The 22,045-nt window shown below is 41.0% G+C and overlaps 1 protein-coding gene across 8 annotated transcripts in view; it reads left to right on the top strand.

Annotated features, from left to right (window-relative positions):
* Nucleotides 1–10,476, top strand: part of LOC114649973 (arf-GAP with Rho-GAP domain, ANK repeat and PH domain-containing protein 1) — a 365,104-nt gene extending 354,628 nt beyond the window's left edge. For all 8 annotated transcript variants that reach the window (XM_051926528.1, XM_051926526.1, XM_051926532.1 and 5 more), the window contains 2 exons: nt 916–953; nt 7,799–10,476. In XM_051926528.1, the coding sequence (XP_051782488.1) occupies nt 916–933 (18 nt within the window). In that variant the 3' untranslated portion in view covers nt 934–953; nt 7,799–10,476. The remainder of the gene's footprint in view (nt 1–915; nt 954–7,798) is intronic.
* Nucleotides 10,477–22,045: the final 11,569 nt, after the last annotated feature.

Here is a 22,045-nt window from a genome sequence, read left to right on the forward strand (position 1 = left end):
AAGTGCAGGTTAATTTGTTTTATGAATTTTTACTTTATATTTTCTATTAATCATTTTTATATGAATAGTTTTGGGTTGCGGAACAAATCATCTGAGTTTCCATTATTTCTTATGGGGAAATTCACTTTGATATACGAGTGCTTTGGACTACGAGCACGTTTCTGGAACGAATTATGCTCGCAAACCGAGGTTCCACTGTATATATATATATTCTTAGGCCTGAGTCGCAATTTGATTATTTGGATGTTTACCAATGAGGTAATGCTTGTGGTTGGTCAGCCAGCCAGCAAACATCTGCTATGTCTTCCCAGTTGTGAGAAGCAGGTCATAGATATGTGATGGAGTATCTGGCAAATATTACAAAGAGTACAAAATATGTGTTTCACCCTTATTGGGGCTGTCAGGTGTACGCACTTTTATATCCCCTTACGGGGATCGAACCTCGAACATCAACACCTGAAGAAAAGCCTCTGATGTTGTGCCACGGCAGCTAGTTCACTTATTTGACAGGGTGAAGAGCGGAGTATTACATTCTTAGGTCTGAGTCGCAATCTGATTATTTGGGTGGTTACCTATCAGTTAACGCTTGTGGATGGTTGGCCAATCAGCAAACATCCACCATGTCCTTTCAGTTGCGAGAAGCAGGTCATAGATATGTGATACAGTATCTAATTCTTTCAGATCATAGATATGTGATACAGTATCTTTCTAATTCTGAAAATGATGTACTGTGGAACTGAGCTGTATTTTTGTATATTCAAAGGATAGGATTTCAATGTGACAGCAGTACTTTGTCTTCCTTACTAAAGTTTTTGTGTAGTGAAAGGAAATTCTAAATTGGGTTTTTTGGCATGACTATTTAAGTCCATGGAAATAGTTTTTGATGCTCATTGATGTTTTAAATATATTTTTCAGCTCTTTCGGAACGTATGAAAATGTTAAATAGTTTTCAGGTAAGCAGTTTAATTATACTTTTTAACATTCATTTATTTTAAATAGATAATGTTTGCTGCGGATATATACAGTATGTACATTGCTGTACAGCAGTAACTGTTAATTAGCCATTCATCTTAATTTTGCCAACACTAGTTTCACCCTTTGCATGCACTGAGTGTTTCGCCTACAGAATGTGTGTTGATTAGGGCAGAATTCTCCCACTTCTCATGACGGCAACTGAGGTGGTGCAAAAACAGACATACACAAAAAGACAACCTACTGCTCATAAGACAACATCTCCTGAATTGCCTTGTTTTGTGTTATATCCATAAAAATGCAACAAAAGTTGTGTGGAGCAAAACACAGTAAATGTCAAGTAATGTGTAATGTAAAAATGACACTGGCATTATTATCTAGATATTCTGGAATGTTGTTGCATCTTTGTGTATTCTGAAATAGTGCCATCATATCATATGCCAGTTGTAGGTCTGAACTTGGACTGGCACTACTGATTAACATATAAGCTCTGCAAAGTACAGATGCAAGTCATTTAGTTGTTAATATTTTAATGTATCTCAGCCTCTCAGCTTCTTTTAGATGTCTGTTACGTGAAACAATACAACTTGTCCTTCCAGTCATTTTTCATTGCCTTGTTCCTGAATGTGCACACACCCCCTACAGTCACTCAAATGGACCAGTTGGCAAGGAGAACGTGAATGCTGCTAATCAAGTGACTAGAAAATTAAAATCCTCAAACTGCAAGTTGCAAGAAATAGTTATTATGTCTGAATTGAACAGAAGGTTTGTCCATTCAGACTGGACATTATTGTTAGGAGTGGCAGAAATGAAAAAAGTCTTTCCTAGGGGAATAACCAAAGAGTGGTCAAAGTCTAAGCTAAGGTCTCTTCCACAATTATTTTTTTGAGATTGTTACAAAAGGCAAAATGTTTAGTCAAAACTAAAAAAAAAATCCAACATTTAAAGCCCTTCCTAAGTAGTTTTCTATATATGCTCAACTGTCAGCCTCTTGTGAGTATTTGGTAAGATTTATCAAGGTTCAGACACTAGCCTAATGTAAAAAGCTCTCTTATACAGCTGTCATTGTGTCATGGGTCACATGGCACATGCATCAGGTGCCTAGCAACCACATTGTATCATAGCAACCAGGCACACAAAATGGCAATGCAATAACATAAATAAAATTATCTTAAAAATATAAAAATGCCCAAATTGTAAACAGTTTTAATGATTTTTAAAAAAAAAACAGTTGACTGCTAGAGTATTGAATCGATTGCAGGAATCGTGGGAAAGAGGGGTCCTTTCATTAGATTGGCTGGCCCAGAGCTGTTTCAGCCGTGGAATGGCCAAATGGGGGAGGCAGCTTGATGGATGAGGTCACCAGGACTCTACACAAATCCAAATCATATTATGTGATATCATCTACTGTTAAATTCTGCTACGTACTTCTAAAATTTTTATTTTTATATTGTATTGAGGATTTGTTCTGTTCTGTGTATTGTATTGTATTGACCCCCTTCTTTTTGACACCCACTGCACGCCCAACATACCTGGAAAGGGGTCTCCTTTTGAACTGCCTTTCCCAAGGTTTCTTCCATTTTTTCCCTACAAGGTTTTTTTGGGAGTTTTTCCTTGTCTTCTTAGAGAGTCATGGCTGGGGGGCTGTCAAGAGGCAGGGCCTGTTAAAGCCCAGTGCGGCACTTCTTGTGTGATTTTGGGCTATACAAAAATAAACTGTATTGTATTGGAAGAGATGCTTTATGAAGTACTTAGCAGACATGGTTGAATGGTCCACATACTGTATGTTAAATTACTTTTTCCAGGTTCAGTGTGTTAGCCACTAGGGGGCGTACTGCCACCCTAACACCTGGACACAGACAGGCAGGACACAGGCTCACTCACCCGTGTTTATTTACAGTTTGTACACACATTACCAACACCGCAATATACAGTCCATTCCCTTCCTTGCCACCAGTCCATCCGCCTCCACTCTTCCTCAGGCTTTGTCCACTCCATCCTCCCGACTCTGGCCCCTCAATGGAGTGAGACGGCTCCTCTTAGTCAGGTCCCAGGAGTGTCCCAGGTGGCTCATCACTATTACCTAGAATCACTCCCAGGTGTGCTGGAGGTCCTCTACAGGGCCCTGCTGATCCCCCTGGCAGCCCCAACAGAACCCAAGCAGGGCTTCACCAAGCGGGAATCCATGGTGCCACAGCCGCCAAGGAGGGCTGCCCTCTAGTGTCCCAGGGAAGGTATTGCCTCATCAATGCCCTTTCCCCTGGTCCTTCCACCCTTCTGGCGTCCTGGCCAGGTAGTGGCTGTGGCTGTCCATCACAAGTGGTAGAAGTGAAAGTGGTAATAATAAAGCTCAGCAACTGGAATAGTGAATGGCTATGTAGTGCCTGTGTAAAAGCTTAAATGCTTACAGATTGTAACGCATCATGCCAAAGTAAAAACAAATACTCTAAAGTTTTAAATTTATATTTGCTTAAGCTTTGTATAATCCTTGCCTAATCATACAGGAAGGTAAATAAGTTTGTTTTCTGATTGTTTTGAATTATAGTAGATGTCCTTGAAGATATCCCCTCTGCTGGGCTGTGCATTTTGAATTTAAAAATCATTTATGGTAACCGTCCATCATAAAATTGTGGAAGGACTCAGACAATGGGATGGAAGTTGATAGATTTCAAAGCCTTTAGTATCAGTTGTAGCTTAATTTCAAGACCTTAGTTAATTAGGAAAGGCAGATGGCAGCACCAAGACGTGGACAAGATCAGGGCTCATCTTTGGAGTGAATGATGGAGTGCCACCAAGAGTCAAGTGACCATTTTGAAGAACTGGTATGTGTTTATGTCAAAGAGCACTTAATTTGTGCATGTTATAGGAGCATTTAGAGAAAGAAATGGTTTAAAGTATGTGAGGGATTGTCAAAGCACTATTTAAATAAGAAAGGCACCTTTGGTAACCATTCCCTTTTCTTTTGTTGGGGCCATTTAGTTGTTTCTTATTGTCAATCCACAGTTATAGTAATTACAACCCTGTTCATAGCAATGAGCTGAGACTTTTACAAGTACAGATATTGTGTGCACCAACAGCCAGAGCCCAGACATGTCAAGTAAGTGTCACATTCAGAGACACCAACAGAGTCACTGGAGGGCATTACAACATGGGCTGAGTTCCCCTACTATTTACCATAGCAGTAAAGGTCTACTTTAATTACTTATCCAATTTAGTGTTGTAGCTGCAGATTAGTTGGTTCAGTGAAAAAAATACATTTTAGCTTTGATTGTCTTTGATTTTGTTCATGTGTAACTGTGACACTTACTTTGATACAGGTGTGCCCTCTTACTATTGTCATATTTATGTACGACTTATCGAGGACACTTTACATTTTACAATTTTGAATCACGTCTGTAGATCTCCAAAGTAGCATAATTTATGCTACTTATGCTACATTTATAGATGTAGCATAAAACTATGCTACATCTAGAAATGAATGCAGTGAATATGTATGGAAGTAAACACACACCAGGAACATCAATTTTGACAACCAGATTTTAAGGCTGATGCAGATGTGTGCGTTATTACTGCATTCATTTTGTACTGCATTTCGGCATCCAAGCATGTGTGCCATTTCATCCATTTGCTGGATATTTTTGTCATTTTTTTTGGTCTAGAGTAGTGTTTCTCAACCCATGAGTTGCTGGATGTCCTAAATGGGTCATCAGTTAAGTTAAAGTAAGGGGGCTTTTAGGGGGCTACTGATTTCAGATTTCAATTCAGCACCCAGTCAAAGGGACTCCAGCATATTGGGGGACTGAAACGACTGACATAAGGCCAGTTACATGCAGATGACAACCTCCTGTACACCATACACTTCATTAAGAAAGTCAATGAACATGGTCAAGTTCCTCCAATATGCCGTATCATCACCTACTCTCAACTCTTCCAATTCTGTATCAGCCTCACAAAATTAATCCCAAAAACCTGAACTAAACAGGAATGCTAAAAGAAATAAAACCCACATTGTCTAAGGTATAGATTTACTTTTACTGTGAAGCAGTGCGAGCAACAACCATTGTGCGCTGTCCACAGTGTAATACTACCAAACAAATCATTAAGCCTTCAGCTTTAAAAACAATTGGAAAGAAAACATGCCACTTACAAAAGTAAATCTTTCAACATTTTCAAATGAAACTGAAAATCTTAAAGCTTCACAAAAACATTCTGGTGTGTTTATACAACAAGTCAGCAGGAACTCAGAAATGGCTCATTGCTTATTGAATTGCCAAATTTAGATGAGTCAGCCACCAACAGACTTAAATGTATCTCTCTCTGCACTCTTCACTTATCCCGATTTTGACAAATTTGTGAAAATCAGACAAGCCTTTTTACTTGTTAAAAAGACAAATGGATGCTAAACTTGACTCAGTATTAAACACCAGTGAGTCAAGTTCTCTTTGCATGAGTAGGAGGCATATTTAAATTATTGAGAACACTGTATTTAATTGTTGAATATGTATTTATTATTATTTGTTAATGTGTGCTATTCAGGGGAAAATGTTGGTTAGTTTAAATTAAAATTACTGGCTAATAAAGGGTCGTCACTAAAAAAAAATAGAAGAAACTGGGTCCCAAGTCCAAAAAGGTTAAGAAAAACTGGTCTAGGGAAACCTCAAGGGCAAAGGTTAAATTAAAGTGGGTTGATATCGAAAAGCAAGGAAAACTAATTCCCAATGAGGACAAAGTGTTTGTTTACAACAATAACAACAACATTTATTTATATAGCACATTTTCATACAAATAATGTAGCTCACATGTATTGTATATAAGAAAACGTTTTCTGCTTTAGTATGTTATTTAATTCACTAAGGAGATGCGTAAATATACAGGTATGTGTGTACAAATACTTAAACACACACACACACAAGTATGTTTACATAACTCCTTAGTGAATTAAAGCATACATACATATATAGATGTCAGATGAACTTATTTATCCAGTTTCTCTTCCTTCTTTTATGCTTACAATTGTAAGTAAGTAAGAATTACAAGCCTTGTTTTTGGAAGGCAGATGTGCTGCCCTGGCCAGTGCTGAGTTAATCCACCATTAGTGTAAATTTCCTTTACCAAATGAGTACCTGAAGACTTGCTTGTAGATAGAATCTCTTATATATATTTTTCTCTTCTGGTTCGTCCTGCTTCCACTTCAAAACCAGTCCCGCCCACACGCAGCCGACACGGCATTTCTCGATTCCTATTCGTCGTCTTCCATGTCATGCACTATACTGGCCTGCTGAGTGTAATACATCCAACAAGTACTTGAGGTGCTGCCACAATGGTAAAGTAGCTTTACCACCTTTGCGGGAGCCACCTGTGTCTTTACAGCAGCTTCTTACGCAGCAAACGCTAGAAGTTAAAAATTATCGTGAACACATTCGAGAATACAACCCTTCTCTAGCGTTTGCTTCCATGGGTGCACAGATAACTCAATCTCCTGTCCACGGACCATACTGTTTTAAAATACACAGGCAAATTTATCACCAAATTTCTCCACTATACGCTAACACTTCTACCTCTCCAGGATATGAACAGTTGTATGTTTTTGACACAGTGCAAGCTACTAAAGTACGCTTACAAAATAAAGAAAACTCTGCATGCAGTGAAAATGTACTTCTCCAGCTAGATTCCATGCTCAGAACCATCAACCCCTTTGCTAAACCATACAAACACATGCATGAAATCACTCAGTCCAATCCAACAGCATCTGTACGAATGGTTTTCAAGGAAACCACTATGCAGGATTTACAACGATACAATGCCCCAACATGTCACACTGATGTTGCAGGCAATTTTCGCCGGAGAAGATGGCGAACCGCCTGCCAAAAGGGACATTTGCATCTATCCCATAGGCAACTCATGTAAACAGATTTCCACGCTCAATATGAATTGCGATCCTATGGTTTACCCACTTTTATTCCCTTATGGAGACATTGGCTGGCACAAAGATTTACAACATGTTCCCGATAAAAGAACCGCCAAGCGAATAAGGCTTACTCAATGCCAATTTTACGCGTACAGATTAGCAATGAGGAATACATTTAGTATTTTGCACTCCAGCGGCAAACTATTCCAACAGTACGTCGTAGATGCGTATGTTAAAACAGAGGGCACGCGTCTCAACTATCTCAGATTACATCAACAAGATCTGCGCGTCGAACTATCAGAAGCACTGCAAGCATAAGCTGAAAATAACAACGTTCGTGTAGGCAAAATGATCATATTACCGTCCACATTTCCAGGAAGTCCTAGATACATGCAACAAAACTATCAGGATGCAATGGCCATAGTACGTAAATTCGGAAAGCCTGATTTATTTATCACTTTCACATGTAATCCTGCTTGGCCGGAAATTCTATATGCACACTGCGTCTTTCAAGAAGTATTAATTTCTTCTTGATTTCTGAATTCCTTTCTCACCGTTTTCCATTCCTATTCTTACACCGCCGTATGCTACGGCGAGGCGTCGGCTAGTAAATAAATAAATTGAAAATAAAAACATGGACATGCCATGGTGGGGTGTGCAGTATTTGAATACCACTTCCCTTTAATATTTTTTGCAACTTTGTTCAAATGCTTCATTACTTGCACATGTATTTTAATTGTGTTGTGTCTTTGTTCTATAAATACATTTTAAAAACTGTATGTAACCAAATGTAATGCCATTCTTATTCTGTGTTTTTAAGGACACTTTGGTGAATATATTAAAAGGTCATTGGTGTGGCACTTAAAAGATCTGTGGAATCAATTTAAAGAAACTAAAGTGCATCTCTTCCTGTTTTAGGAAAAAGGAGAGCGAATGACTGAGGGCTCAGAAGGAAGTGGGCGCTGAACCCCAATGAAACCTGGAAGTCCACGGTCAGCAAACGGAAGTGATTTATTTTGTCATTTCAGCTTTTTCCAGATGCCACATTTGCATTTGGACTAGTTGGAGTGCGGGTTCATGATGAGATCTGTAAAGCCTCACAAGCAAGCTGAATGAAAATCTTTACTGCATTTGCCTATGTCAGTCTCATCATTCAAATAGCTACAGTAGGACATTTCATTTTCTCCTTATGCATGTTTGCCCAGTAAGAACTTTGGAAGACAGAACTTCAACGTACTTAACTGAAATTCTCTACGTCTAAATTTAACTCTTTTCACTAAAAAACAGAAAAGGTGACTTTACAGCCTGTAATGAGTTTGCTTGCAGACAAAGTGAAGGCTGGAGTAACATGCTTCGTAACATAACCTACAAATGAATATAAACAACATCATAAGAAGGAACTGAAAAGTACAGGTAAACAATCGAAGGATCTTGTGATAATTAGAAGGAGCAAAGATCACATTAATGAAAGGAGGTCTGGAGATGAAAAAGAACTTTCTATTGCTATACTGTTCTTGCAGACAAAAAAAAACAAAAAAAAAAACAAAATACACACAACTACTTGTATGATCAGTTACTTCCTGCCCTAATGATCCACCTATGAAGTCATCAAATGCCATCTGGCTGTGTGTGCATACAAGGTAATTCTGACAATTTGTATGAAGAATTCTCTTGTGCCACAACAGTTGACTCTCCAAGGAAATGTTTAAAGACAGTGCTCATTTTGCAGTCAGATGTAATTAGCATTTTTGTAAGTAAGTATTTCACTGTGAATTTCATGATACAACTGTAATTTTATTTTTAACTTTTGCATTTTTGCCTGATCCATTTTAGTAGTTGAGCAGGCTGTTTTACTGCTTCATAATTTAGCACCTTTATTCAAATTTTCATCAAAACGTTTCTGATTTGGCAATATTTAAAATTTACTAATATGACCACATCATTATTTTTGTATTTAAAACTTAAAACAAAAAACAACAAATTGTTTTGCTTCATTTTGTATATAGTGTTTCATGAGCAAAGGACGTCATAAATTGTGTTTTGTGCAAGTGTTATTTAAATTCAAGAGCATTCTAGAAATGTTATTGTCCATATTGCTTTTTACTAATATCTTTCAGCATAATTTTTTTTTTTTTTGCTGGGAAAACAGCGTAATTGACCTCCCTCTTCCAATGTGCTTTGTCATTTATTTATTGTATGGTGAAATCTTAATCAGATAGCTAGTATGTTAGAGAGTTAAGATTGCATTAGAGCACACACAATGTCATTACTTTTGTGTTAACATTTTCACTTCTGATTATAAAGGATTGATCGTTCTCCCTTTTTTGAGGGATGTTTATGAGCGTTATAAGACTTGCACAGAGACAAAACACTCCAGAAATGTTTGAATGTGCTTTGCTGCCATTTTCTATTTAGTCCTATGACACATTTGGGTAGATTATAGCAGTTGAATTGTCAGTTGACTACAAAAGGCATGAGAAAACTGATATAAGTCGCATGCACCATTTTGCTCTCGCTACTAGTCTTGAGTTTGCACATTTTTGAACAGTTTAATTTTAGGAAAATATTGAATTTACAACCTACATTTTGATATGCATCTGGAAAGGTGAGAAAACCGACCATTTAACCCAATGAATAGTCATGAGTAAACAAAGCAATCTCCGTGTAGGATGTGCAAACATGAGGAGTGAAGTAAACAATACAGAGGTTTTAAATCCTGTGTTTTTTTTAAATTAAATTTAATTGAATTCCTCTATGTGATACCTCAATTCTAAAGCTCCATGTCACCATGTTTAAAGCTTTCAGTGAGTAGAGAAGTTGAAAGGGCCCATCACTACAATTGTAGCTGATCCACAGACACCCTTCTTGATGAAGGCCGCTATTTGGTTCAAGTGTGAGCTTTGAGATCGGACTGGAAGAGAGAGCTGAAATTCTTCCAACACTACAGCAGCTAACACCATGCACCACGCATCAGCTTCCTTTTTAAAGTAGTTTCCAACAATTTGTAAAGTTAACTGTTCCCTTTTTTTACACAGTAGGACCATTGTGAGTCAAATGTATATATTTGTATTTTCATAATCCCTCCCTAGAAGATTCTAAATGACAATTTAGATCTTTTTTATTACAGTATCACAAACCCAAGGGTCTAAAAGGAGACGTGCGATTTCCCATTAGGTACACGTTTTTTCATTGCCACTTATTGGTCTGCCTGTTTTCCTTTTTTTATTGTTATTATTATACTAATTACTAAGTTGCCCAGATTTGATTTTTATGTGCTCTGTGCCACTGGCACTGGGGTTATTGTTTTCAGTTGTTTCTTAAATAATTTGCAAATAACCTAGAATGAAATATTTAAAGTAACAGTGCACTGTGGATTTACAATAATGTGAAAGTAAACTGTTCTTTATGTGTCACTTTTTCAAACTGGCCAGCACCACAATGGTGATGTACTTAGAGGACAAAAGGAGCCCCCTCTTTATCTGTAAATAGTTTTATACCAGAGGCAGTTTATGGAGGTCATTCACTGAAAGTGCAATAGAAAACTTGTTAAATCCACAGATGCTTGTTGTTAATAAATAAATCGTATTTTAGTTTTCTGTTTGTGTTTTCTTTGTATTTTTGGTGGGTTTTTTTCCTTTTATTTCTTCAGTTGCAGCCCATGCAGTACTGTTTCATTTTGGTACCATAGTTTCAGTTTGTCTTGTCTTTTAAAGTCTCAGTCTGGTCAGTAATTATGTGTTCTCACGGTGATGCTGTCATCTTTTAAAGAATTAACTCTTTTAGGGCTAATTATTTTTTTGTCCCAGTTTTCTAGAAAGCACACAAAGCAGTGGTGTCACACATAAATCAACATAAACCATCTTCTGTATGACAAATGCCACTCTGTTTTATGCTCCACGAGCCCCTACAGGATGTAAATTCACATACTTATAACATACCTGTGTGGCTCATCAGTTATAGGCTTGCAATGGCTGGTAATGCGTTGTGCCCCCAGTCCTGGAGGGTGCATGGGAGTTCGCCCAACCAGTCTACATATGTTTTGTGGACTTGGAAAAGGCGTTCGACCGTGTCCCTCGGGAAATCCTGTGGGGGGTGCTCTGGGAGTATGGGGTACTAGACCCCCTAATAAGGGCTGTTCGGTCCCTGTACAACCGGTGTCAGAGCTTGGTCCGCATTGCCGGCAGTAAGTCAAACCCGTTTTCAGTGAGAGTTGGACTCCGCCAGGGCTGCCCTTTGTCACCGATTCTGTTCATAACTTTTATGGACAGAATTTGTAGGCACAGCCAGGGTGTTGAGGGGGTCCGGTTTGGTGGACTCAGGATTGGGTCACTGCTTTTTGCAGATGATGTTGTCCTGTTTGCTTCATCAGGCCGTGATCTTCAGCTCTCTCTGGATCGGTTCACAGCTGAGTGTGAAGCGGCTAGGATGGGAATCAGCACATCCAAATCCGAGACCATGGTCCTCAGCCGGAAAAGGGTGGAGTGCCCTCTCAGGGTTGGTAGCGAGATCCTGCCCCAAGTGGAGGAGTTCAAGGGAAAAATGGAGCGTGAGATCGACAGGCGGATTGGTGCGGCGTCCGCAGTGATGCGGGCTCTGCATCGGTCTGTCGTGGTGAAAAAGGAGCTGAGCCGTAAGGCAAAGCTCTCAATTTACCAGTCGATCTATGTTCCTACCCTCACCTATGGTCATGAACTATGGGTAGTGACCGAAAGAACAAGATCGCGAATACAAGCGGCTGAAATGAGTTTCCTCTGCAGGGTGTCTGGGCTCTCCCTTAAAGATAGGGTGAGAAGCTCAGTCATCCGGGAGGGGCTCAGAGTAGAGCCGCTGCTCCTCCGCATCGAGAGGAGTCAGATGAGGTGGCTCGGGCATCTGATCAGGATGCCTCCTGGACGCCTCCCTGGTGAGGTGTTCCAGGCACGTCCAACCAGGAGGAGGCCCCAGGGAAGACCCAGGACACGCTGGAGGGACTATGTCTCTCGGCTGGCCTGGGAACACCTTGGGATTCTCCCGGAAGAGCTAGAAGAAGTGGCCGGGGAGAGGGAAGTCTGGGCATCTCTGCTCAAGCTGCTGTCCCCGCGACCTGACCTCGGATAAGCGGAAATGGATGGATGGATGGATGGATGGATGGATGGATGGATGGATGGATGGATGGATGGTGTTGTGCCCTCTAGCACACCGCGTCATGTGGTGAAGTCCCACTGCCAGTTTGCCCCCCATGGATCAATGTCAGTGTGGTCCTCCTAGGCGAGCATCGCCATTGGTGTGTCCGCTGCGCGATCATCTGGGGACTGATCAGCTGATGCAGGTACCTGACTTTCATTTTTTGAACTCCTGATCACTTGCATCAGAATAGGAGTTTGATAAGTCAGAGTCTGATTGAGCAATAATGCACAATAAATAAATAAATAATGTGCACAGAGAATTTGCCTTGTGCAGTCACTTCGCTCTCTTGCCCATTCTAGATGTCACTTATGCAGCTCCTGCACATGCAGGGATTCAACGTCAAGTCAACGAGTCTAACAGTCCTCCAAGCAAAGAGGGTCTACCTATCACATAACAGTGAGTTTTACTGAAATTTAAAGCTTTTATCGTCCTCTGCCTCTAGATGTCCACTTTAGTTGAAATGCGCCCTAAAAGAGTTAATGCATCTCAAGTGTAACAAGAAAGATGCCATCTACTGTACCCAGTAGATATATCTACTGTGAGGATGCATGAAATGCAACACGAGGCACAGAGTGAAGTGTTTATTCTTTTTTAAGATTCTAGACAGGAACAAAGAGTCCCACAGATATACTTTTTGGATTTTCTCCCTACCGTTACAATTAAGTTGCAGTGTATCTGATATTTTAGAAAATAGTTGACAAGGAATTGAAAGAGCAGCATCACCACTTGTTGGATTGACTCTTTTCTTGCAAACTTTTTACAGGGAGTCCAGGTCCATGCTAAGCTTTCCTCTTCTCTTATCATACTCAGGGCCTCAAAGTGAAGAGCAATTAAGTCTTGTTTGCATTATGTATGGTTCAGTATCAGCGCCACTCATTGGTTTATGATTTCTTAAAACATCAAGATGATGCTGACCCCACACTGGGTGGAACACTAAAAGAAACAAATAATGGTGTGTGTGTCAGTAAGGGACCCTGGAAGACTTCTTACGCAAGACTTACTTTCCCCTGTTAGAACATTCAACAAGAGAGAGAGTCAAGTTTTTTAATTTTTATGGAAATGGACTATTCTAGTAAATAGAATAATAAAATGTCATGGTGTTGCAGTGCTTAATGCTGTCACTTCATACCTGTCAATGTCTGAGTTTGTATGTTCTGCGTGGCATTTCTCATTCATGCATGTTCATTCTATATAACATTCACAAGATCAGACTGCATTTGACAGAATATGCAACATAACGTCTGCTTCAGGCTTTGGTCTTGTCAACTATCTGCTGACAGGAATACCAGCATGTGCTACCAAGTCACTTAAGATGATACAAAATGCAGCAGCACATTTTGTATTCAACCTGCTGAAATGGGTGTTTGTCACTCCTCTCTTCAGGTCACTACATTGGCTCCCTGTAGCAGCATGCATTAAGTTCAAATCCTTGATTCTTGCGTACAGAGTAGTCAACAGGTCAGCCCCTGTGTATATGGAGACACTGGTGAGGTCCTATACTCTTTGCCCACTCAGGTCTGCCAGACAATAGCATCTGGAGATGTCGCCTCTGCGCAGCATCAAGTCTCAGTCCAGACTATTTTCCAGTGTAGTTCCTAGTTGGTGGAATGAGCTGCCCACCTCCATCCAAACTGCTGACTCCCTCAATATATAAAGAACAAATGATTGAAGACCCATCTGTTCTGTGAATAATCTGTCTAATTGAAAAGAGGGAAAAAAAACATTGCTCTGTGATATTTTATGTTGTTGGTTAATTTGTTGTTTAAGTTTAAATGCCGTATGAATTGTAATCTATGATTATATATTTATTAATTATTACATCTTTTTCACTTGTGGCATTCAACTTTTGTTAGCTGTCATACTACACTTGGTGAACAAACAGGCCCCAGCCTAATGTTACTTGATTATGTTAACCTTTTTTGTAACTCGCTTTGGATAAAAGCATAATTTAATTTTGATTTACTCTCTGACTACGAATAATGTCGAGCTGTGAAGTGTGACACCAGCGTAAGCCAGTTGTCCCAATATCTCATACAAATACTTTTTAAAAACTATCAAGGTTTCTGTTTCAGCAACATGACTTGGTCGTTTCAGATTCTTAGGACAATTTATGTAAAGATGCTTAGTCTTAAATGCACTCCCCCTTTATTTTTGCTGTCCACAAGTTGATGATTGATGATTTCAGTTTTTATCAGCACCCTTGACAATGGTGAATTCTTGGGCCCGATGTAGCTATCTTTGGTTAAGTTTTAATAGCATTACACTCTGGAAGCTGGACAGGCCTTTGAGCCCAGGGTTAAGTGACCTTTGTAAATTATACTATATTAAAGTAGGTGACACAACCTCAAAGGTCCCTCTTTAGACATGTACAGAACTGCAAACTTTTTATTTATAAGCTGGAATTAATTCACTCTATCATTTAATTATGTGGTCATGGCTCATGGCCGCCATAGCAGTGTAGTGGCCCAACTCTCTGCCTGTCTGGCACAGATTTCTGGTGCTTGCAGCTTTATTTTTGTGTTACTTTACTTAGAATTAAAGCTGAGTTGAATAAAAGCTGTGCTGTTCAGTTCGCTTTTATCTAAGAAGCTTCAGATGTACAGAGCTCAACATGCCTTTAGAAGTTTAATGCAAGTCACGATGGCTGTTTGTTGTAAAATGTTCCTTTTCTACCTCTGCCATCTCTGCTTTTCTATGTTAGACAAATGTGTTTAGGTTGCATTGTCAGCACATAACAAGCAAAGGATCGTTCTCAACAAAGCTATTTTGTGTTTTTTAGAAACCAGAGAATGCAATCCACGTTCATTTGCTAGAGTGCATTTATTGCTTAAACCAATTAGGCTCATATTTTGACATTTATCTGATTTGTTTGTTCCTGCAATGTAAATCTTGCTTTTAGTTGCGCTAAATCCTCGTGAAGTCGCTCGAATAAATTTGTTCTTTGCTTCTTCTCATATCAGTGGTGGGCTGTGTAGCATTCAAAGCAGCTCATTAAAGGGGTCGTTTCAATCCCCTATGTTTGCACATTAGCTATAAGGTGCCTCAAAAATGGAGACCCTCGGTGCCTTCTGAACCAGCACATGGGTGGAGTGGTGGCTCTGGGGCTAAGGATCTGCGTCGCTATATTGGAAGGTTGCTGTTTCAAATCCCCATTACTGCCAAAAGAGATCCTACTCTGCTGGGCCCTTGAGCAAGGCCCTTAACCTGCAATTGCTCCAGGGGTGCTGTACAATGGCTAACCCTGTGCTCTAACACCAAGGGGTATACAAAAATTACCGAATTCCTAATACAAGAAATTGTATAAGGCGAAATAAAGATCACTGAATGAGAGGACAGAAAGAACGCATAAACTGCAAATCTTGGGGAAAAAAAACTGGCCACACAAATCATAGTACCCTTCTTCCAGTTCTGCTCTATTTAAATGACCAGTATTGTCGGTCAGAGCTATCGCTTTAAAGGTTTCATCCTTATATGCCCTGCCCTGCCCTGCCTCCACTTTTACAAATCCTGCTACATTCCAGATTAGGCTGTTTGATTAACTGACAGCTTTGTTAGAGATTGTGGCATCCCACCCAAGGCTGATTCCTACCTTCTGCCTGAAGCTGCTGGTATATACTATGGCCTGCACAACCCAGAACTCAATGAGTTGGGTTCAGAACCATGGAAGGATTCCTTGGTAACTGTAAATCATCCTAAATGGGGTTGTGCGCATTTCTGTGATGTCCTGGTCAGACCGGTCCAGCCATGTATTAATGTTGTGATCCTGTTGCACAAAGGCTCAAGAAAGTGGTGTAGGCCTCAAAATCCCACAAGCCAGGCCAGCCCTACACTCTTGCTTATAGCTTCATGTCCCTTTGTTCATGGTGGGCTGTGATGCTGCCTTCTTCAGCTGTCTGTTGGGCTCTTTGCTGTGTCCTCTGCAACTTCATAGGGAAAAGTGTTACCTTCCTGGCACAAGAGTGTAGGTGCTGAAATTCCCTTCTTGAAGTGATAATTGCTTCTCAGTCTTCTCAGACTGAGATTAGTCACCGGCTCAGAGCTTGAGTGGATCTTCAAGATAGTTCAAGGCATCCATCTCCAGTGCTGTATGGAGAGCAGCTTACAGGCCAAAGAAAGTTTCTCACCTCAAAGAGAGCATCTCATCAGCTTTCAACTCACAAAGAGAACAGATCATTGATGGTCAGCTCCTCAAAAAGATCTGATCATCAGCTTTTAGCACCCCCTAGAAACGGAACAGATTAACTCGTTGTAAGGTAATTTTTTTTTTTTTAGTTTTGGCCCAAAACTCAGTTTTCTAAAAGCAAACAAAGCAATGTTTCATACATAAATCAACATAAAATATTTATTTATGGCAAATGTCACTGTGTTCTATGATCCATGAGTCTCTACACTATGTGAATTCACTTACCTACTACATAGCATAGTCCTGCAAGGTATAATAACGTTAAGAGCAGCCAATGCCATGCACTGCCACATTACACTGCTTGGTGAGCGCATTACACTGGTGTCGCTGTTTCAGACGTCTGTTGCTGCATACTGTGATGGCTGTCGTCGCTCAGAGGCATCTGCCGGTTGCCGCTGACCACTGCGGGCAGCTGTTGTTTACACGCGGCGGGCCACGGCGGTGGGCAGCTGTCTTTGTGGAGCCACTCGCCATCAGCTAAAACAGCAGCATCAGTGTAACACTGCTTAGTGTTGTTGTCCTGCTGAAAGATGAATCGTCGCCCCAGTCAGAGGTCAAGAGCGCTCTGGAGCAGGTTTTCATCCAGGATGTCTCTGTACATTGCTGCAGTCATCTTTCCCTTTATCCTGACTAGTCTCCCAGTCCCTGCCGCTGAAAAATATCCCCACAGCATGATGCTGCCACCACCATGCTTCACTGTAGGGATGGTATTGGTCTGGTGATGAGCGGTGCCTGGTTTCCTCCAAACGTGACGCCTGGCATTCACACCAAAGAGTTCAATCTTTGTCTCATCAGACCAGAGAATTTTCTTTCTCATGGTCTGAGAGTCCTTCAGGTGCCTTTTGGCAAACTCCAGGCGGGCTGCCATATGCCTTTTACTAAGGAGTGGCTTCCGTCTGGCCACTCTACCTACAGGCTTGATTGGTGGATTGCTGCAGAGATGGTTGTCCTACTGGAAGGTTCTCCTCTCTCCACAGAGGACCTCCTGAACTCTGACAGAGTGACCATCGGGTTCTTGGTCACCTCCCTGACTAAGGCCCTTCTCCCCCGACCACTTAGTTTAGATGGCCGGCCAGCTCTAGGAAAAGTTCTGGTGGTTTCGAACTTCTTCCACTTACGGATGATGGAGGCCACTGTGCTCATTGGGACCTTCAAAGCAGCAGAAATTTTTCTGTAACCTTCCCCAGATTTGTGCCTCGAGACAATCCTGTCTCGGGGGTCTACAGACAATTCCTTTGACTTCATGCTTGGTTTGTGCTCTGACATGAACTGTCACCTGTGGGACCTTATGTAGACAGGTGTGTGCCTTTCCAAATCATGTCCAATCAACTGAATTTACCACAGGTATACTCCAATTAAGCTGCAGAAACATCTCAAGGATGATCAGGGAAAACAGGATGCACCTGAGCTCAATTTTGAGCTTCATGGCAAAGGCTGTGAATACGTATGTACATGTGCTTTCTCAATTTTTTTATTTTTAATAAATTTACAAAAACCTCAAGTAAACTTTTTTCACATTGTCATTGTGGGGTGTTGTGTGTAGAATTCTGAGGGAAAAAAATGAATTTAATCCATTTTGGAATAAGGCTGTAACATAACAAAATGTGGAAAAAGTGATGCGCTGTGAATACTTTCCGGATGCTCTGTATACTGCTGCCTGCATAATCAGGTGGGCCCGCCACCTTAGGCTCCATACACATGAGACAAATAACACTAATAAATAGCAGAATAAACCAAACAAAAATCAATACACAGAATATAAACCAACCCAAACCAGAGTTGACAATGTAATACACTGAAGAATATTTGAAACACAACATTTAAATGTGATATGACCCCTGCAACTCTGTAGGGGAAAATGCATGGAGGTACAGTATCGTTATTGACTACCTCAGGATGTTTGACTGCTTCTTTAATAAAAAATATTGGTGATGTTGCAATAAGTTCATTTATTGAGATCACTCTGTTAACCAAGCCAATAGTTCTGAAACCTTTGCATGCTTGTTTTTTTTTTTTTTTTGGCAGTTATGTTGTAATTTGGCCCATTTTAGACTTAAGGATGGCCATTCGAGATGTTCCTCTATGTATGTGCCTCATACTCCACGTCTGTCTCCTTCCCTCTCACGGTTTCTGATTTCGGCCAACCAGGGTTTTTAAAATGCTGGTCATGGAGGTTTCTGTGATCTCAGAAGTTAGGAGGGCCAACCTTGGCATTCAAGCACAGTGCTAGCCTGTCTCCTTTAAGGTTCTCATTGTTAATGAATAACCTTAGTAGCACATCCTGACAGCCTCCTGGGCTAGGCCAGTGTTTCTCAACCTGTGGATCCATTGATGCCCAGGATTGGTCGTCAGTTTAAGTTTAACAAAAAAAAATGTAATCAACCTTCACTTTAATGTTTTAGGAGGCTACTGATCTGCACCCAATGTGACATTTTGCTCTTATATACTGAGGAACTGGAATGACTGACATAAGTCCAGTAACGAGCAGATGACAACCTGTTACACACCACATGCTTCATTAAGAAAGCCAACAAACATTGACAAGTTCCTCAAATTCCACGTAACATCACCTCCTCCGAACTCTTCCAACTTGGTATCAGCCTAACCTGATTCATCCCACAAACCTGAACCCAACATAAATATTTAAAAAACAGACAACTTTTTCTGAGGTACAGATTTACTTTTACTGTGAAGCAGGTCATTATCTGCTTTGTGGTACTACCAAATGACATTATGAAGCCTTCAGCTTTAAAGACATCTATAAACAAAGCATGATACTTACCAAATTAAATCATGTGACTTTTTTAAGTGAAGAATGAAAATCTAAAGGCTGCACAATAATAATAATCTCCTGTGTTTGTACATGAAGACAGCAGACACTGTGTATATCGTCTCTTCGCACATCAAACTGTTAACTCGTCTCACCTTCTGCAATAAATGCGTGCCCCAAAATTCTAGAGGAGTCAGCCACCAGCCGACTAAAACGCATTCCTCTCTGCACTCCCCTTACTTACCCCCAAATGTGAAAATCAGACAAATCCAAGGCACCCATTAAAAAGACAAACGGACACTGGATTTGATTCAGTATTAATGTATTGAGTGTGTTTCATCTCTTAAGTCAACTGCATTTAAACACTTAATGGAGAAAATGTTGGCTAGTTTATATTAAAATTACTGTTCATAAAGGGTCATCACTGAGGAAAAATAGAAAAAACTGGGTATCAAAGCCAAGAAAAGATTGAGGACTTGCTCTTGGGAGGGAGGGAGTGTCCATTGCAGCAGACCACCTTAATCCTTGAATGGACAAGAAGCAATCTTGTGGACACTGGAGGTTTATAGTCCTGGTCAGTAGCCATCTCCTGCTGCGGGTCGTGGTCTAGCGCCATTGTGAATGTCTAGTCTACAGGACGCTTCACCTTGAATGAGGCTAAGAGACGTTGCCCGCACAGTAGGGGGGCTGATCAACAGATAAGTCACTGGAAAGGGTAAGAGGTGACCCACCACACTTATAAGAAACAAAAGTGTGTGTATTCCACAATTCCTCAATTCCTCTGAAAGCCTTTCTCTGTGATTTACACTAATGCTTTGCACATCTGTAGCTTAATCTAACCACTTCTGTAACCAATCCCACAATGCTTTGCTTCCTCAAGTGCAAACTAGCACTTGGTAGGATTGTGGTGCATAGTTCAGTATTACAGCAACATGTCTTTTGAGGTGTGAAGAAAATGGAGATGTCATTGATGGATGGAGCTTTGGATGTCTGGATACAAGACTATGAAAATGTGCAGGAGTGTCATATTATCTTAAGGGGGTGAGGCCGCACTGCCAGTGCCCACCAAATTTGCCTTTTCTTCAGGGCAATAATGGAGTTCATACTCCGCTAGAAGTGGAAGGGGGAGTCCTTTAAAACTCAGTCTGGGGTCAGTTCCAAACTCAGGAACTTTACCCCCCTTAACATTACCCCAGAACAATACATCCTGGAGCCCACTCTAGGCCCACTTAAGGCCTTACTAGCTTTGGGCCTTTTATGATGGAATGAAGGAGACATTTGGAGTGTTTCCGGCCTCCTGATTTCCTTCTGCTCCCTCAAGGCTTCCTTGAAATTCTTGTGTCCTTGCTGTGTGGGACAGCCGCAGTGCCTACAGAACACATCGCCCCCTTGTGGTCCCTGTTTGCACACACTTGCCTGCACCTCATTTGTCTGGTCCTTCATCTGTTTTGTGCCCTCTCCATTACCCCCCACGGTAAGAGCCAACCTTAGAAAGTAATGTTATGGCCGAAATTCACATAAATTCTTACTTAATTTGAATAGCATATCAGTTTCACATAGTCACTGAGTTGATGATATAATCCAGGGGTGGCCAACTCTGATCCTGGAGAGCCGCAGTGGCTACAGGTTTTCATTCTAACTGTTTTCTTAATTAGTGACAAGTTTTTGTTACTAACTACCTTCATTTAATTTTTTTTTGCGATTTAAGACTAAAACCCTTTAAATCAGGGCTGAGCAATGTCAGTCCTGCAGGGCCGCCATGGCTTCTGGTTTTTGTTCCAACCCAATTGCTTCATGGGAAATCATTCATTGCTGATGGAGCACTTATTGCTCAAGTGACATTTTTCTGCTTCATTTTAGTTATCTCGCTTGTTAAGATTTTGAACCCTGTAGCCATGGGGTCTTCCAATATGAAGTACGCCAAATTTTGCGCATCAACAGGATGCAGAGACGTTTTAAAATTATTTCTATGCTTCTGATGTCAGTCTTCATCATGTGGTAAGAAGGTGAAATAACAGACTGCAAGGGGCTCAGCAGATGGGAGCTCAACAAAGAGACAAAATCCAGCTCCATATTGTTATGTTGTGGCCAGGTTTCCTTCCCTGGATTATGTTTTTTGTCTTTTTCATTCATATTTCAGATTAAATTATTTAGTTTGATTATTCTTACTTGATTATTCTGGACTTCTGTAGCACCTTCAACACCATCCAACTTCTGCTCCTTTGGGACAAGCTGACAGAGATGGGAGTAGATTCATACCTAGTGGCATGGATCGTGGACTATCTTGACAGACCTCAGTATGTGCATCTCGGGAACTGCGTGTCTGACATTGTGGTCAGCAACACAGGAGCGCCGCAGGGGACTGTACTTTCTCCGGTCCTGTTCAGCCTATATACATCGGACTTCCAATACAACTTTGAGTCCTGCCATGTGCAAAAGTTCACTGACGACACTGCTACCGTGGGCTGCATCAGGAGTGGGCAGGAGGAGGAGTATAGAAACCTCATCAAGGACTTTGTTAAATGGTGCAACTCAAACAACCTACACCTGAACACCAGCAAAGCCAAGGAGCTGGTGGTGGATTTTAGGAGGACCAGGCCCCTCATGGACCCCGTGATCATCAGAGGTGACTGTGTGCAGATGGTGCAGACCTATAAATACCTGGGAGTGCAGCTGGATGATAAATTAGACTGGACTGCCAATACTGATGCTCAGTTCAAGAGAGGACAGAGCCGGTTATACTTCCTTAGAAGGCTGGCGTCCTTCAACATCTGCAATAAGATGCTGCAGATGTTCTATCAGACGGTTGTTGCGAGCGCCCTCTTCTACGCAGTGGTGTGCTGGGGAGGCAGCATTAAGAAGAGGGACGCCTCATGCCTGGACAAACTGCTGAGGAAGGCAGGCTCTATTGTAGGCACGGAGCTGGACAGCTTGACATCTGTGGCAGAGCGACGGGCGCTGAGCAGGCTCCTGTTAATCATGGAGAATCCACCGAACAGTAACATCTCCAGACACAGGAGCAGCTTCAGCGACAGACTGCGAAGAT

Source organism: Erpetoichthys calabaricus, chromosome 4 (genome assembly GCF_900747795.2).
Source record: "Erpetoichthys calabaricus chromosome 4, fErpCal1.3, whole genome shotgun sequence".
NCBI classification, from domain to species: Eukaryota; Metazoa; Chordata; class Cladistia; order Polypteriformes; family Polypteridae; genus Erpetoichthys; species Erpetoichthys calabaricus.